General features: G+C 42.5%; 1 protein-coding gene across 1 annotated transcript in view; it reads right to left on the reverse strand.

Annotated features, from left to right (window-relative positions):
- Positions 1–14,386, reverse strand: part of IBTK (inhibitor of Bruton tyrosine kinase) — a 45,322-nt gene extending 30,936 nt beyond the window's left edge. Inside the window, exons 1-5 of the mRNA XM_044421453.1 lie at positions 14,222–14,386; positions 5,792–6,460; positions 4,939–5,035; positions 3,616–3,740; positions 2,620–2,730 (exon numbers count right to left, since the gene is read on the reverse strand). Coding sequence (XP_044277388.1) covers positions 2,620–2,730; positions 3,616–3,740; positions 4,939–5,035; positions 5,792–6,115 — 657 coding nt within the window. The 5' untranslated portion in view covers positions 6,116–6,460; positions 14,222–14,386. The remainder of the gene's footprint in view (positions 1–2,619; positions 2,731–3,615; positions 3,741–4,938; positions 5,036–5,791; positions 6,461–14,221) is intronic.
- Positions 14,387–18,961: the final 4,575 nt, after the last annotated feature.

An 18,961-nucleotide genomic window follows, 5' to 3' on the forward strand; every position in this document is an offset into this window, starting at 1 on the left:
CAATTGGTTGTGATCCACACAATCAAAGGCTTTAGCATAGTCAATGAAGCAGATGTTTTTCTGGAACTCCCTAGCTTTCTCCATGAGCGTATGTTGGCAATTTGATCTCTAGTTCCTCTCCCTCTTCGAAATCCTACCTGTACTTCTGGTAGTTCTCGGTCCACATAATGCTGAAGCCTAGCTTCTAGGATTTTGAGCATAACTTTGCTAGCATGTGAAATGAGTGCAATGGTGTGGTAGTATGAACATTCTTTGGCATTGCCCTTCTTTGGAATTGGAATGTAAACTGACCTTTTCCGATCTTGAGGCCACTGTCGAGTTTTCCAAATTGAGTGTAGCACTTTTACTGCATTGTCTTTTAGGATTTTGAACAGCTCAGCTGGAATACTGTCACCTCCACTAGCTTTGTTGCTGCTCAGACTTCCTAAGACCCATTTGACTTCACATTCCGCGATGTCTGGCTCGAGGTCAGTGACCACCCCATCGTGGTTATCAGGGACGTTAAGCTCTTTCTTGTATAGTTCTTCTGTGTAATCTTCCCACCTCTTCTTAATCTCTTCAGTCTCTCTTAGGTCCCTGCCATTTTGGTCCTTTATCATGCCCATCTTTGCATGAAATGTTCCCTTCATATCTCCAATTTTCTTGAAGAGATCTCTGGTCCTCCCTATTCTATTGTTTTCTTCTATTTCTTTGCACTGTTCATTTAAGAAGGTATTCTTATCACTTCTAGCTATTCTCTGGAATTCTGCATTCCACTGGGTGTATCGTTCTCTTTCTCCCTTGCCTTTTGCTTCCCTTCTTTCCTCAGCTATTTGTAAAGCTTCCTCAGACAGCCATTTTGCTTCCTTACATTTCTTTTTCTTAGGGATGATTTTAGTTGCTACCTCTTGTACAATGTTGTGAACATAAGTCCATAGTTCAGGCACTCTGTCTATCAGATCTAATTCCTTAAATCTATTTGTCACCTCTACTGTATATTCATCAGGAATATGATTTAGGTCATACTTGAGTGGACTAGTGCTTTTCCCTACTTTCTTCAATTCAAGTCTAAATTTTGCAACAAGAAGCTCATGATCTGAGCCACAGCCAGCTCCTGGTCTTGTTTTTACTGACTGTATAGAGCTTTTCCATCTTTGGTTGTAGAGCACACAGTCAATCTGATTTCTGTGTTGACCATCTGGTGATGTCCATGTGTAGAGTTGTCTCTTGGGTTGTTGGAAAAGAGTGTTTGCTATAACCATCATATTCTCTTGACAATATTCTACCAGCCTGTGCCCTACTTCATTTTGTACTCAAAGGCCAAACTTGCCTGTTATTCCAGTTATCTTTTGGCTTCCTACTTTAGCATTCCAATCCCCCATGATGATACGGACATCATTTCTTGGTGTTATTTCTAGAAGGTGTTGTAGGCCTTCATAGAACCAGTCAACTTCAGCCTCTTCAGCATCAGTGGTTGTGGCACAGACTTGGATTATTGTGATGTTGAATGGTTTGCCTTGGATTCAAATTGAGATCATTCTGTCATTTTGGAGATTGTATCCCAGTACTGCTTTTCCTACTCTTTTATTCACTATGAAGGCTACTCCATTTCTTCTGAGGGATTCTTGCCCGCGGTAGTGTACCTGATGGTCATCTGAATTAAATTCACCCATTCCTGTCCATTTTAGTTCACTGATTCCTAAGATGTCGATGTTCAGTCTTGTCATCTCTTGTTTGACCACATCCAGCTTGCCTTGATTCATGGATCTTACATTCCAGGTTCCTATGGAGTATAGTTCTTTGCAGCATCGGACTTTCCCTTCACCACCAGATAGATCCGCAACTGAGTGTCCTTTTGGCTTTGACCCAGTCACTTCATTCCTTCTGGCGCTACTAGTACTAGCCCTCCGCTCTTCCCCAGTAGCGTATTGGACACCTTCCGACCTGAGGGGCTCATCTTCTGGCATCATATCTTTTTGCCTTTTGGTACTGTCCATGGGGTTTTCATGGCAAAGATACTGGAGTGGGTTGCCATTTCCTTCTCCAGTGGATCACGTTTTGTCAGAGCTCTCTGCTATGACCTGTCTTGGGTGGCCCTGAATGGCATAGCTCATAGCTTCATTGAGCTACACAAGTCCCTTTGCCATGACAAGGCAGTGATCCATGAAGGAGCTCTGAACCTTAGCTAAGGTTAACATTAACCAGGTCACTTCTAACTAAGATTTGAAACTAGTTAGAAGTGAAGCCTCATAGTACTAACACAATCTTAATAATGGCATTAGGAGAGTTGAATGTGTGACATTCCTTAGATGTTGTAACATTACTTTATGCCTGCACACCTAAACTTTCAATTTGGAATAATGATGACATAATTAAAGGGACAGTCGATCAGAAAGCTGGTTTTTTTAGTGATGCCAAACTGTGTGTGAGAATACACACACAGGCAATTTATATTTTTAAATCTTGTTAAAAGCAACGTCTCCCTGCACTGATCTAGAAACTTCTAATGATACTATGTCTAAAGAAGCTTTTGAAGCATTGACGGACAGGTGTGTTTTTGTTTTAAAGCCCAGTTGGCCAGAGACTACATCTGAAAACCAGTTTTCTTTTCACAGTTTAAGATACAAGCTTTCAAAATACCAAGCAAGTCTGTTCATCACCATGACCCAATCGTCCCCCTTGTCCATGTCCACAGGTATAAACCTGTCCTTTCTGGGAAAGAAACACGGAGTGAAATTTACAGAGTACCACCTACAGAAAGAAGAAAAGGAGAAATGGGATTTAATATATCTATTTTTCCTGAAAAGTAACTGGATACTTAAAATCACTTCTATTGTGCAATATTAGGCTGACTCTATAATAGTAATTTGAAATCTTTTATAAGAAAGCTATTTTATGACAAGAAAGTACCAAATAAGAAAAATAGGTATTTAAAAACAGCTGCCAGAATTCATATACTTCCAAAGATATTGTGAGCCACATTGAGAGCCAAGATATGGGCTATTGTAGTGGCATAAAAATGGGAAAAAATAAATAAATAATTCCCCCTCCCCTCCACACACAGCAAACATAAAAATCACACTTATGTACCCTCAATACACAAATTAAAAATGCAAGAAGGTGAGATTTTGAGTGAATCAGTTTATTTCATATGCAGATAAATCTTGATTAGTTAGTGGAACATTCTACTTGAGTAAGACCCAGTTCCACCCTCTTTCTTTCTGTATATAAATTCAGAAAAACAAGTAGGACTACTGTACCAGTTCCATACTTATCTACTATGTCTCTGCAACTTGTAAATATATCTGATCTGCTCTATGTACAAAAAAGCATTTGAGCTGCTTCCTGAAGATATTTAAAATCTTCCTCCTTTTACTTATGTACGGCAATCTACCCTGTTACCATGTCAACTGGAGCTACATCAATCTGACTGACTATGACCCTTGAACAAGGTTGACTATGAACCTTGGACAATCTACTTCATAAATTTGTCCACTTAAAACCCAGAACCTATATTCAAGGATCTTATGGAAGCAGCACAGAGGAAAGTCTGGTCCTGATACATGTTGTCTATAGAGGGGAACTCTGAGAGGAGAACACTTTTACTAATAATACTTCTCATAATGTCTGAATTACCTGCTTAATATAAACACCATTCCTAGGAAAGAGATCCACCAATTCAGGATGATGTTTACTCTGTTGACCACCATGGCCCAAAGTAAAATTTATGTTGTTTCCCCAAGTGTAGACATCTGTAGGATCTAAAATGAAATAACACCATTTGTTTCATAATATACATGTGCATGCGATTCCTTATTTAAGCAACACTCCTGCTTTCTTTTAAATAGTTCTTCAGAGATTCCACAAAACTACTGAGTGAATCAATTTACCAGCATGAAAAAACACTGAGAACTAAGCAACTGAATATAGTTTGTGTACCAGCTCAACACAGACACATGCACACACAATGCAATATGTTTCCTGAGACTCTGGTGAAAGTACAGAATAGAAAAGCTATAAACAAACAAAGAAACAAACATGCACAGATGCATACACATACACTTTCAAGCAAGCTGAGCAGGACTTTAGCCATTGATAAAATTTATTTTCAAATATAACAAATTTTATGGCTATTAATTACTCCGTGCACTTTGAGTAACTATACAACATGAATTATGTTTTTTAAAGGGTACAATAAATATAGATTATATATGTTAAATTTTAGAGTACCACATCATTCAACCTTACTTCAGAAGTATTTCTATCCATGCAGACTGTGAGAGACAGGTTATATATTCAGAAAAGGCTGACCCACACCTTTGGGAATTTCTAACCACTGACTGGGCCTTATGGGAGATAAAACCCAAAACATCTGGAGGATATCCCAGACTGCTCTAGGGCCTAATGAAGGGATATGATTCAACAAAACTCTTCAATGTATAACTAGCATTCAGACTAGCCTGAAGCCACTACACTATAGCCAAGTCAATCATGCACTCACTGGCAAAATCTGGGCAAAACAGGCAGCGCAGCTGGAAGAAAAACTTAGCTGGCCTGCACTCTGCTCCAGTATTGCCAGTTAATACACACTTGCACACACAATGCAGGTTGCTCTGACATCCTTCAAACAGATCAGCTGCAATTAGTAATGACCTTAGACTGGTACTGCCAAGCACTGTTGCTTTAAGGTGTCGCTTGCCTCCCCAAACAGGCGAAAAATGCACATGTGGAAACTCAGAGGCAAATGTAAGCAGTTTTTCTGGTAAACTGCTAATCAATTACACAAATTGCCTTCCAATGTTTTAATGGAGTATGTACAACACATTTCATGCCTTTATCATAAGCTACACATAGCTGAAAATCAGTACAGCTTATGTTATATTCATTTTCTAAAAAAGGTTATCTAAATATTTAACTGTTTACCTGTAAGCATAGCAATTATCTTACATAATAACCTACCTGTATTCTTGAATACAACATAGGCTGGTCTGTCTTTCATTACTAGATCCAATGCAGACAAGCCTTCTTTGTCCTGTATGTATAAGTTCACACCATGCTGAAAACCAGAGGCGGGGGAAGAGAGACAGAAGATTTAAAGAACAAAGTATACACAACTTTTTCTTGTTTCATTAGTCTATTAGCCCCCTTATACTCCCATACAGATAAAATCATTTTTCAGCTCTTTCATCTTTATAATAGAAATGAAAGTTCTATTATAGAAATGAAAGTTCTGTTCTGGACAGGGCTGCAGTGCCTTCCGCAACCTATTTCCCTGCAGAAACGGAAGTCCTCAACTCCCGTCATCTTCAGCCAGTGTGACCAATGAGCTGCAGTCCAATCCAAATGGTGAGGAAAGGCTGCAATAAAAGGCCATGAAGCCAGTCTAAGGCTGCCCATTGTTCCAGCCTGTGCAGTCGAAGGCATGGAGCTCCTTTCAACTCCTGAGGCCAATATGTCAGCCACAGCACCATCTGAACCAGCCTAGCCACAGTTATCCTTACTCATCTTATGTCCAGATTTGGCAACTGTAACATGCTGGACATTCCACTGTCTCTAAACAATGATTAGAAACTGTACTTCGTGCAAAATACAGCAATGAACAAGAGGACCTAAACATTCTTAAAGAGCACCCCTGCTACCTGGCCTGTTGTCAAGCATATTCAATAACCTTTAAACCCAACACAGCTAGGGACCAGCTACCTAAAAGAATGCCAGGTTCCACATCTACCTGTCCATGCACTCAGGCAACATATGAAATATTTCACAGACAAATACATGATCGCAATACTAAAATAAATGGTAAAATACCAACCTTCAGTAGTGACCATGCACAATCTATATGGCCATAGAAGATGCCACGGTGCAAAGCTGTCCATCCTGATTCCTTGTCTTTCACCAACAAATCCACTCCATCCGTTTCTGCCAGCCAGTCTAGAACTCCTTTTTTACCACAGGAAGAGGCAAGATGAATGGCATTCCTGCCAAAGGTATCCTTGCTTGTTGCTGCATTATAGCAATGAGAAGTGAGGAAGGCCTTGATCTGGCCTTCCCTTCCTCGGGTCACTACAGAAATAATATCCAAAGCATGCTGCAGTGATCGACACTTTGAGGTACAGTCAGGCATCAGAGAACTCATCTTACTCTTGACTAAATTCTTCTCCTATGTAAAATAAGCCCCTCTAAAACACACCAAGGCACTCTGCATTCACCTGCTCTTCACAAGTTCATGATGCCTAGGTCTTTCACTCAGTTTCAGACAGCTGCCATATGAATCAATGTGCTGTTAAGGCTTGGCACGTAAAAAAATAAATATTTTCAGCAATATAAATTTAGAGTTTAAGTCTTCATTTCTGCTCGCTACAAAATACTGTATTATTGTCCAGGAAACTGTGGTATCCAGAAGGCAGCCAAAGGAGTGGGGAGGGGGATTCCCCCTCCACACCGACTAGCTCTTTTAGATATCCATAATTGCAAGGGAGACCTGCAAGATGAAAGAGAAAAGTGATTAGATGAGAAAATATGTATAATATTAATATTTCAGCAATTATGTGATGCTTTCACCTTCCATGGACACAGACAGTAGTATGCGTCTTGTGTGGGAGCTGAATATTTATGTTCTGTGCCAATAACACCACACACAGAATACTGACACTTAGTTGTTGATACATGTAGACAGAAAACTGAGGGTCTGAGCAGTGCTTGGAGCAGAAGGATGGACATCCCCTGGTTTCTTCCCATCATGTCAACTTCTTTACCCTCCATTGCCTTCATCCTTCAAACTTTTGTTTGTGCTACCCTAGTAATTACTGATGGACACACACACAGCTATATCAATATGATAGGTACAAATTCAGAAAACATTGAAATCAACAAAATTTAAACAGCTATGTAAATATAGCTGCGGGAGAGGCCCTTCTCGGGGAACCGTCCATGAAGGAAATTAGGAGGGTGAATACTCAGAGGAGGGCTTTCTCTGTGGTGGCGCCCAATCTATGGAATGCACTCCCCAGAGAGGTCCGCCTGGCGCCGTCGTTATTTGTTTTTCAGCGCCAGGCAAAGACCTTTTTATTCAAATGTCATTTTAATTGTTAATAGTATTTATTCATTTTATTCTTTGGCCAGGGTGACTTAGTTTATACTGTTAATTTATATTAATTTAAGGAAGTTTATTTATGGATGTGAGCCGCCCCGAGGCTTCAGCGAATGGGGCGGCACAGAAGTCTCCTAAATAAATAAATAAATTGTAATCATATTAGTAATTTTAAGCATATTTAACTTTTTCTCCAACGCCATTATCCAATAAAGCAGACAGACCATATGCATGAAGAAATATAAAAATAAAGAATGTATTGACATAGAATATGATTCTCCTGATGGAGAATGTGTTTTTTGGATAAACTATAATTATAACCCATTTTCATATGAGGATGTAATAATTGTATTTTTTTTTTTTTTACATAAGCGAAGGAGTGTATACTCTAGAAAAGAATTGTTAGTTTGCTTCGGATAGCGCAAAGCCTTAATTAGATTTAGCACAAATGAATATCCATAGCCTACCAATACTTACTATCAATATCAGTATAAACATGTCATTATAAATTTTAAAAATTTAGCTGTTGAAAAGGGGTCCCCAACACAGCACCCACAAAGATGTCTGCAACATGGTGCCTATGGACCCATGTTTTGTTTAATTCCTCCTTTTCTTATTATGCTTACATGGGATGCATACAGTATGAAATGCATGCAAGTTCTGAGCAATTATACATAAGCTTCAACACTTCTGGACCAAATATCCAAATACGTGTCAGTTTGAAGATGGCATCTATATGCTACTGTTCATCTATTAAAAGCATTTTAAGACTCTTATAACAGGTAATCATGCTTCTCCTTTCACTTTTGTAATACCAGCCTTTTAGTTGTCAAAGGAGTGCATAGAATCCATTTCAATTTCCATTTGTTAATTTCCATGAAGAAGATAAATATTATAAAAGACTGTGTACATCAGTGACTATTAAAGAATATATTCAATGCTCAGCACAAAATGTATCTAATTAATAATGTTCTCCCACAAAGAAGCGAATACTGGATGTTCATACAACATATGTTTAAAAGAAGCACTATTTGTATTGCACTGCCAAGAATTAGTCAAATTAATCAATCTCTTATTAAAAAGAACTTGAGGTGTGAAATAGACATAAAACAAAAGCTTTTGCTTGTTTGAACACAACCATAAGCATAACAGGTAGATGCCAAACCTGAAATCCACTAATAAGGCATAGTGTGGTAATGACCACAGCAATATCTCAAATTCCCAAATGTCTCCACAGGTCCAAAAAGGCTGGGGGACCCTGTACATTCAATACTAATTATGAAACATAATCTAGCAGATACTTGAAGTATCAATTGCCATGGTGTGACAAGCATACATTATAATTTAAAACTAATATTCAATATCAGTTACAGGGCAGATACTTGTAGCAGGAAATGGGCAAGTATTGCTTAACTTTACTTTCTTCCTTTTCTATTTCAATAACGGTAATCAAACACCTCCTCTGAAAGCTATACCTCTTGACTGGTAGGTTAGGGCAATAAACATACATGCCATGTGCTAGTAATTGCCAAGTACAGTAATCCAATGTTAACGCGAGTTACATAACCTATGAAGCTGGCAGTGGAGGGCACAGAGGGAACAAAACAGGAGGCCAGACAACATTAGTCAGAGTACTATTTAAGACCTTGCCATAAAAAAGTAAATTGCTGACATCATGAAGCATCTTTGAGTCAGCAGTTCTCTCTTATCTGTTACTTCACAAGTTGCGCAATGGTATGAAAGTTTAACATGCAAGTGTTGCCTCAAAACATGTTACACTGTTTGCCAGGTAGATTTATTGAAATGAGCAATAGGTTATTTTATGGTTACATTTTATGTATGTATGTATTAGGGCATTTATAGGCCATCCTTCACTGTCATCTCTGGATGGCTTACAATATAATACAATCTAAATCCTAAACTAAATAAATTAGCTATACCATGACTGATATGTCTGCATTTCATGTCAATGTGCAAATTTAGTTCCTACTTAATAAAGCCAGTTTCTTTTCTGTGAATCTTATGTGACTTCAGTTTCAACAGGAACACAACTATTAAAAAGAGCCAATCCAAGCAGACTATGTTTTAGAAACCATCACAGACAAAGCAAATTGAAAACTTCTAACATTTGTTGGTAGTTAAGATTTAGCAGGATCAATAGCAAATATACTCAAAAGGTACAAAAGTGTGCATTTTGTAACTCAGCACAATGCCAGATGCCTTCTATGTGTTGCAATTATTACTTTCCAATTGCTCTTTAGTATGTTAGAATGGAAACAGTGCAACTGGTGTCACAATTTTTGTTTGTTTGTTTGGATATAAACCATAACATGCCAAAATATGTAAAATTAAGTGTCATAAAGGCATTTTTAGCCTGTGATCTACATGCCACTGCTATGGCTCACATTGTAGTTAAGCAAGAAATGCTCCTTTTATGACAAAACAGGTTTAAAAGAGAACAAATTGTGACAAATTGTTTGGTTTGTAACCCAAGAGACAAAAGGTTTATTGAACACTAAACAGTCCCAGAGAATGAAACAGGCCCAGATTAATGCTTTGTTTGGGACACTGGAAAAACAGAGATCTGTTTATGATGGGCACAGAGGATTATGTCACATCAAGAATTTTGCAGCCTCTCCACTGTTTCCAATTGTGTGATTTTAAAAGGGTGATTCAAAGACACCCTGTCCACGGCAGCCCAGGACTGGGTGGCAGGAATCAGGGACACCTCACTCCCTTGCTCTATACAAAGCTCTCTTAGAGAATGAAGAGGTTGAACAGGAGTGGCCACAGCAAAGCACTTGAATAAGCATGGGTGACACTCTATCTACTCATTGCTCCTGCTGAGTTACATCAGCAAAAGTTACAGAGGAATTTAAAGAGGGTTTAAAAAGGCAAGCAAAGCAAAGCCAGACAGAGCTTCACTCTACTTTCTCCAGACAGACCACCACTGTAGCTGCTAAGACATGAATAAGTGCCAACAGAGCTTTGGCTATGGGCGGTATAGAAATGAAATACATAATGACAATAACAATTGCTTAAACTGTAGTAGTTCTGGGAGGTAACTATATCAGGCAGCTCATTCTGCAAAATGTATCTATGAGTATGCAATTGTTTTACCATTGTGATTAGAAGTCCCAAAACAAAGCTATGGAATTTCTTCAAAAGCAAAAGGTCACGTGTAACTTGACAGCCCTGCTCAGCTCTTGTGAAAGGCAGCAGTGGTGGAAACTTTATTTTAAAATTATGCTTGGAGCTTTTTTTTAAATAACTCTTTATCTAATTTGGCTCTAACCTGACAAATGAAACATGCGTTACTTATTCTCTATCAGCTGCATATGCCACCAGAGTGTTTTCAGACCCACGAATAAATGCAGCTCATGTTCAGAATTTGTTTGCTCTCTGTATAAGAATGCTAACCAAGATCACTTGCTTAAAGATTTTTCTAGAACTTGACCTTCAGAAAAGTTCCACATAGAGAAACCAAAAAAATGCTAAGGATAAAAGGAAAATTGTCTATGCTGTTTGGTTAATAAAATAACAACTAAGAATCAGTCAGGTAACTGGAAGGACACTATAAATGAGACTCTAGAGATTATAATGGAGCCTGGTATTTATAATATTACTGCAACAAGAAGGTAGCACACAATTAAAAATATCTGGAATCCAAAGGGCCACTCTAAGTATGCCTCAACAGTAAACAATTTTCCCCCATTTGAGTGGTACACCCCCACACTATATAACAAATTACTTTTGAAATTCTCCTCAGTTTTAAGTTTTTCATGCAGAACTACTCTTCACGTAACACACATCCAAAGTGCTCCATCACCACCACAAACACACACACACACATTAAGAAATGAGTCATGAAATTCTTTAAATCCAGGCTGACAGCTTGGATTCAAAGACAGTGTCTTGTTTATAGAATAGCTATTTACAATTCAGCAAAAGGCACCGTTCAAGAAAAGTGAATTGAAATCCAATATTTTTATGAATATTTTTATGATGGCACAAGCTCTTGCACAATAGAGTTCACTATTTTTCAGGGATTCCATAACTTTAACTCTTTATAGTTTGAAACCCTTCCACTAAAGGTGGTCAACTTTAAAATCTTCCAAAATATTTTGGACTACCATTCACATAAGCTCCACTCAGCACAGGAAATGGTGAGAGAAGATGGTAAATGTCGGCCCAAACATCTGGCAGATCACAAGTTCCACAGCCCTGCCTAACGCATTGCAAAGCAGGTTCTAACAGCTATGCTTAGAAGGCTTGTTTCACTATCGTAAGCTATTTACATTGCAGCTTATTGTCAGTAACAATAGGTCCCTTCTATCTCCCCAAAATGCATGAAATGTCTAAGTGCACCATCTTTCCTACACATTACACATGCTGTGGCCAAGCCTGATACTCAGTCACTGTCCTCCAACTGATGCTTACACACCAGTTTGTGGAACAGCATTCAGGAGTGAATTCATGCCATTCATACTTGCTTGGCTCCAACCCAGTACTTGGCATAGTGTCACTGTACAATGATTAACTTTAAGTCATATATATTTCCCATGTTTTCACTTTAACATAGAAAGCAATCTTTAAAAGAAATTTATTAATTATTTTTCATCTTCCTTTTCTGCAAAGACTCAAAGCAGTCAACAACACTAACATTTCAATAAAAACACAATTAAAAAATAAAAACAGATCAAAACACTGTGATTCAGTTTTAAGAAAACATCAGCAACAACTTAATATATTTTATTAAACTGAAGTCTTGCTTAAACTCATTAAGGAAATGTTCTCAAAAGTGGTACAATGATAATGCAGATTGCAACCTTTTAAAATAAGAGTGAACAATCCGTCCTTTGGCTTTCAGCACTAACCAACATAGACAATGGTGAGGGCCCACTGGAGGCTTTGGCCAAAACATATGGGGACAGAAACTGGCCACCCTTGTTTTAGAACATGACAGCCCTTGCTGCCACAGCAATACAGAAAGCTTGTGTCAACCACATGCATCCACTTTTTAATCAAAAACTGAGTTTCAGTTGGTTGGACGTTACCATTAAGAGCTGGAGGAATCTAAAGGAAGAAGGTAGTAGGAAATTAAGAGACATTCCATTAATCTGCATGCTAAACTGCATGCCCATCTAAGTAAGGAGCATCTTAGATATACACTAGATCCATGTGTCAAAAATGCTACTGGCTTCTAAGCTGGGTCACAATCTTAACAGCGAGCAGCAAAAGACAAACAGGACCTACAATAAAATACTGTGGAAGTTACAGACAGCCATGTTTCTTCCCATTATACTCCATTCCATCCCCTCCCCCTTCCAGTTTGGTTTTTTTTTTTTTTTTTTTTTTTTTGCCTCTTCCTGTTCCACTACAAAAATGGAACATTCTGCTACTATTAAGTATAACACATCCTCTTTGGTCATTGTTCTTAGATCTTCTTCCATAATAAAGATGTTTTGTACTTCTGCAAACCACAATCTTTGTGCATGAATAGTACCATTTTAGTGAAATAAAATATGACTATCTTGAACCAGTAAATCATAGCTAATTCATATATTTTTATTTGCAAACAGCAAGATTTGCACATACAATTTTGAATTGTAAACTGTACACAACCTTATTTGAATACATTTTCGTAAGTAGCAAGAAAAGGAGTGCCCAGATTACCATGTTATATTCTACAGCACACTTATTTCACGTCTTCACGCTAAGTTCTCCAAGCATGACAAAAGAAAATTCAAAATTTCCATCCCCCAAATGAAATTGTTAGACTCTTAGCAAGAATGTATAATGTATCAAGGCTACCAGAAGAGACAGCAGTAAAGGTAATAAGAACATAAGAAAAGCCATGCTGGATCAGACCAAATGTCCATCTAGTCCTGCACTCTGTACAAACAGTGGCAAACCAGCTGCCCACATGATCCCTCAAAGCAGGTCAGGTGCAAGATCTCCCCATCCAGCTCCTCAGCAACTGGTATATGCAGGTGGCTTTGTTAAAGGAGGTAGCACACAGCCAGAAGGGCAATATGATGCCTTCCACTTGATGTACTTACAAGACTTTTACTCTGGTGTCACCTGCTAAGCTATTTAGCAGAACAGGTCACTCAAGAGATGCATATTCTTCTTTACTAGAACATGACAAGAGTTGCTTTAAAAAATACTGAGATGTCATCAGTACCTACGAAGTACCCTAATGTACTTTTAACTGTTGCAAGTAAATTTCCCTTAAAATGAAATGATGTCACAAGTCATTAGCAGGTTTGGAGAGTCTTCTAACTATCTCACATAATCTAACTAGATTCAGTTTATGTAGTCATTTAGTGGCTATCCTCTGCTTACTCTGGCAAGAGTATCCTTATAAAAGCCCTCCTGTTCGCTGTAGTAGGTCAGCATGTCCCTATTCTATTCAACCAAAGCAACATCAGTGTTACTGTGTACACAGTTATTCCACAAACAAAGCAAGTGGAGTCAAGGCACCAGGACTTACACGGCATAGCCCTGCGAGGGCCAGGGTGTGTTCAGTACTGTCCTTCTGAGATAAAACCTCCTGCAAAAGGGTTCTCATCCAGTTAATTCTGGAAGCAACACAGCTATACAGCACAATGGAATGTTGCTTCTGGACAAATAGCTCTTGGGCAACAGCAGTGTTCATTTTGCAAACCCTAAGGAGGAACCACTGACACAGAGATGATCTAGGAAAATAATCTTGTGAACTTTAGGTAATGAACTCCTAGCAAATATACTTTGCCTAGCTACTATTTGGTCACCCTTAGTGTATCCTAACCTCTTGTCTTGGTATTTCGATTTTCAAACAGCCAATCTTTGGTCTATCGTTGCTAGTACTAACTTCATTTGCTGGAACGATCATTTGCTGTTTATCCCTTTCATTCCCTGATGAAGTTTGTGCGATCTACAGAAATTTGACCAAAGCAGCTCTTTGCCTTCGGCGACTCATACAAGCAAGAGCAGCACCTGTTGGGTTTCTGCCATGGAGCTGATTAAACGCACAAAATCTCTGTCGGGCACGGATGGGAAGGAACGGTACCGATCGCTGCATGCATGCCTGGCCGCCCGACCGCCCCCGTCTCTGTTGCACTCCCTCGCCCCGAAGCAAAGGCGCCCCTTAAGTATCTCCACCCTCACCAGTCGCTAGATGAATGGGTTCAGATGGTCGCAAAGGGACGCGCGCCGGAGAACGGGAAGGCTCATCCTCAGTGGCTCCGGGGGGCTCTCAGCAAAGCCAGGGCAGCAAACGGCGAAAGAGGAGCGCAGGAGGCTGAGACAGCCAGCAAAGCCGCCACGGCTGCAACCCTGCAGGAGGAACTGAGGGCGGAGAAGCACAGGCGCCCGACACGCGGAAGCAAGACGCCGCGCGATTGGGCGAGGAGCTGAGCATCCTGAGCGCCGATTGGCTGGCAGGGACCGAGCCACCGGCTTCTGCCAAGAGTTAAAAGGGACTGACACGCAGTGGGCCCTTCAGGCGGGAGGGTCGAGGGGAGGGGTCGCCGCTCTGGAAAGCGGGGCTGGGTCGCTGCTGGAGCGTTTTCGGACGGACCCCTCATGCATGTTGCCTTGGCGGCCAGTTCAGTTTTAGGGAGCCTTTTCCCCAGCGGAACGGCACAAGTCTAGGCACTGATGACGTGTGCTTGCTGGTGCAATCTTTAGGCAGATGTAAGACCCGTTAAATTCAGTGGGACTTAGCAATGGTGCAACTCTTTCAATGAGTTTAAAATGCAAAACTGCACACGCTCAGGATAGTTCCCCCCCGCCCCCCGCGCATCATCACGGTCAAACTGTGCAGACGTTGCTCTAACATACCAGGAATATAAAACTAGCCATACAGGAGCTTGTTTACTTGTGAATGCTCTGTATGTCTTCTTCAGCCCTTTCAGAGTTTTAGATTTACTCCCAAGGACCTGTGCATTAATGTCGCAGCTATCGGATCTTTGTGCATAGTTGTGCATAATTCCTCAGAAGCAAAACCCACAAAGTCAAGTGAGCAGCCAGAGAATTGTACACATACGCATTCGGTTGCCCAAGTGAAACATAGAGGACCTTGTGAGACTGCTTTTATTTCTGCCAGGAAAGTGAAAACTGATGAAGTTTGGACTGCATGCTAAGCCATTGTGAGTTCAAAGCCTCCTTGGCTTCATATGTTGCTTGCACCTTGCTTACATCCACCCACTATGAGGTAGAGCACTGTAGCCACACTTGGGTTTGCAGAGACATCTGAACCCAAATGACACAGCAAGCCCAGGTGAAGCCACGAAGCATACAGAGCTGCTTGGCCAGAAGAGCAGAAAGTGTTGCCACTCTTGTCAAGTGGCTCTTATGAATGCCACCCAAGGTGCACTTTCAGCAGGTTTCATTGGCTTCACTGCCACCATGTGCCACCTCCTCAAACCCCATAAAGTGCTTGGAGGGCCAGCATACAGAGAACATTGGCTTGTCCCCCACAAGCAATGGGGGACCCCCTTTTGCTAAGCACCATGATTGACCCATAGTTGTGGTGGGGCAGGATGAGGTGTGTCCGGCTGGGTCTCCCCCTGAAGGAGACACAGCAAAAGATGCTCCTGTTGCTCACTACTGATATGGTTATTGAGTGGCTGCTGCAGAAAGCAGTAGAATGCACAAACTATATTCTGCTGGCCCTCCCCAGATTGGTAGTACTTGTGAGTCACCTGCAGCTATTTAAGGTGCCCTCCTCTGCCCAGCCCAGTGTCAGGTAGTGCTGGGGTGAGGAACCTTGATGCTTCCACATTGTCCCCTGGGATACCCTCAGGAGGCCCAAAAAGTGGGAAGGTGGCTCTGGAGCACAAAGTACCCAGTCATCACTTATGCAGCCTTTCCAGCTTAGAAAAAAAGTTCATTAGGGGAGACATAATAGGAGTATTAAACTAATGCATGATGTGGAGAAAGTGGAGTGGGAGACATAACAGGATCCCATAGAGGATCCAGGATCATCCCATAAAGCTGATTGCTGGGAAGTTTAGGAAAGATAAAAGGAAATACTACACCCAGAGTTTAGTTAATTTATGGAATTTGCTGTCACGGAAAGTGGTGATGGCTGCCAATCTGGACGGTTTTGAAAGAGGATTGGACAGATTCATGGGGGAAAGGCTACCAGTGACTACTCACCTTGCTGGCTACATTCTACCTCCTTTACCACACCTGGCAGGCCTGCTCATTCCAGATGCTGAGGGGCTTGAGCAGAAGAGGCCTTGCACCCATGCTGGTTGAAGGATCTTGTGGGCAGCTGGTTTGTCACTGTGTGTACAGAGTGTTGGACTAGATGGGCCTTTGGTTTGATCCAGTATGGCTTTTCTTATGGTCTCAGGGATGTGATAAGCTTCTCAGGGATGTTATAAGCTCCAGGGCAAACAATCCACACTGGATCATTTGTACACAGTGGGGTTTGTTGTGTTGTCCAAACCCACCCACTTATGTAAACAAATTATGACTTACAGTTATGATTATTATTCCTTAAAAAGAAAAGTTATTCCATTGGTCTTGGGCAATGGACGTAACAGCGGTGGGGGCTTAACGTGTCCGCGTAGAAGAAGGAGGGACAGATGGCTGACACTTATCCCTCCTTCTGGTTTTGCCCCCAGCCAGAGGGTGCCAGGTAGTCTTGTCAACCGGCCCTCAGGCCTGACAGTGCTGCTGCTCAATGCCAGGTCGGTCAATAATAAATCTTCCCTCATCCATGACTTGATTGTGGATGAGGGGGCCGACCTGGCTTGTATAACAGAGACCTGGGTGGGAGAGGAGGGGGGATGTTGCCCTCTCTCAACTGTGCCCACCCGGGTGTCTGGTTCAGCACTGTTCACGCCCAGAGGGGAGAGGAGGGGGGATTGCTTTGGTTTACCGAGCCTCCATCCCTCTCACGGGACTTCCGGTCCTTCAAGACCAGGGCTGGAGTGCCTCTACTTGGTGTTGGGCAACCGAGACAGATTGGGGATTCTGTTGGTGTACCGTGCACCCTTCTGCCCAACAGTCTCCCTGCCTGAGCTGACGGAGACCGTCTCGGACCTGGTGTTGAGGACCCCCAGGATGTTGGTCCTGGGGGACTTCAATCGCCATGCCAAGTCTGGTCTGACTGGGGCGGCTCAGGACTTCATGGCCTCCATGACGGCCATGGGGCTGTCTCAACATGTCTCCGGCCCGACCCATGAACGTGGACACACTCTGGACCTGGTTTTCTCAACGGGGCAGGAAGAGGGTGGTCTGAGGGTGAGGAATTTATGTTTGACTCCCCTGTCATAGTCAGATCACTTCCTGGTGAGATTTGTGCTCGAGAGCAGCATCTCCCTCTGTAAGGGTGCGGACCCGATTGCATGGGTCCGCCCCCGCAGCCGGATGGATCCGGAAGGATTCCTGAAGGCCCTGGGGGAGTTTCCGGCTGACAAGACTGGTGCTCCTGTCAAGGCTCTGGTCGAACTGTGGAACGGGGAGATGACCAGGGCTGTGGACACGATCGCTCCTAAGCGTCCTCTCCCACCGGGCCGAGCCTGCTCTTCCCCTTGGTATACACCTGAATTGCGGGCAATGAAGCAGGTTGGGAGACGGCTAGAGCGTAGGTGGAGGAGATCATGGGATGAATCTGACCAAACACACTTGAGAGCCCACTATCAGGCCTATGCTGTGGCGGTGAGGGCGGCAAAAAAGAAGTTTTTTTCCGCTTCCATTGCCTCCTCACAATGCCGTCCGGCGGAGCTTTTTCGAGTGGTGCAAGGCCTGGTTCGCCCGGGTCTTAAGGAAGATCTGATGCCACCCTCAAAGGCCCGCTGTGACGACTTTGCCAGGCATTTCAGGGAGAAAATCGCTCAGATTCGTCACAAGCTAGACACCACTAGTGAATCAGAGGTTTCTGGGGAGACGCCAATGCTGCCGTCTGGTCCAGCATTATTGGATGAATTTCAGTTATTGCGGCCCGATGATGTGGACAAGGTGCTTGGACGAGTACGTCCCACCACTTGCCTATTGGACCCTTGCCCGTCTTGGTTAATAAATAATTCCAAGCACGGGATTGGGACCTGGATCTTGGAAGTGGTGAATGCTTCTCTGAGGGAGGGTCAGGTATCTGCCCCTTTAAAGGAGGTGGTAGTCTGACCGGTCCTGAAGAAGGCGTCACTGGATCCAGAGATGGCCACTAACTATAGACCTGTGGCCAACATCCCGTTTCTGGGCAAGATGTTAGAGCGGGTGGTCGTGGGACAACTCCAAGCACTCTTGGATGAAACTGATTATCTGGACCCATTTCAGTCCGGCTTCAGACCCGGGTACGGTACTGAATCTGCCTTGGTCGCCCTGTACGATGACCTGTGCAGGGAGAAGGACAGGGGGAGTGCGCCCCTGTTGGTTCTCCTGGACCTCTCAGCGGCTTTCGATACCATCGACCATGGTATCCTTCTGGATAGGCTAGCGGGATTGGGGGTCGGAGGCACTGCTTTGCAGTGGTTCCGCTCCTATCTCAACGGCCGATTCCAGAAGGTAGTGCTGGGGGACTATGGCTCTGCGCCATGGCAGCTATGCCATGGAATACCACAGGACTCCATTTTGTCCCCTTTGCTGTTTAACATCCATATGAAACCGCTGGAAGAGGTCATCAGGAGGTGTGGGCTGCGGAATCATCAGTACGCTGATGATACCCAGCTCTACCTCTCGTTTTCCACCAATCCAGGTGAGGCAGTGGCTGTACTGAACCGGTGCCTGGCCGAGGTAATGGGCTGGATGAGAGCCAATAAACTGAAGCTCAATCCAGACAAGACGGAGGTCCTGTTGGTTGGCGGATCGGGCTTCGGAGAGGGTGGATTTGACCTGGTCCTGAATGGGGTTGCACTCCCTCTTAGGGACAAGGTCCGCAGCTTAGGAGTACTCCTC

This window comes from Varanus komodoensis, unplaced genomic scaffold (genome assembly GCF_004798865.1).
Source record: "Varanus komodoensis strain SLA01 unplaced genomic scaffold, ASM479886v1 scaffold12, whole genome shotgun sequence".
In the NCBI taxonomy this organism is placed as follows: domain Eukaryota; kingdom Metazoa; phylum Chordata; class Lepidosauria; order Squamata; family Varanidae; genus Varanus; species Varanus komodoensis.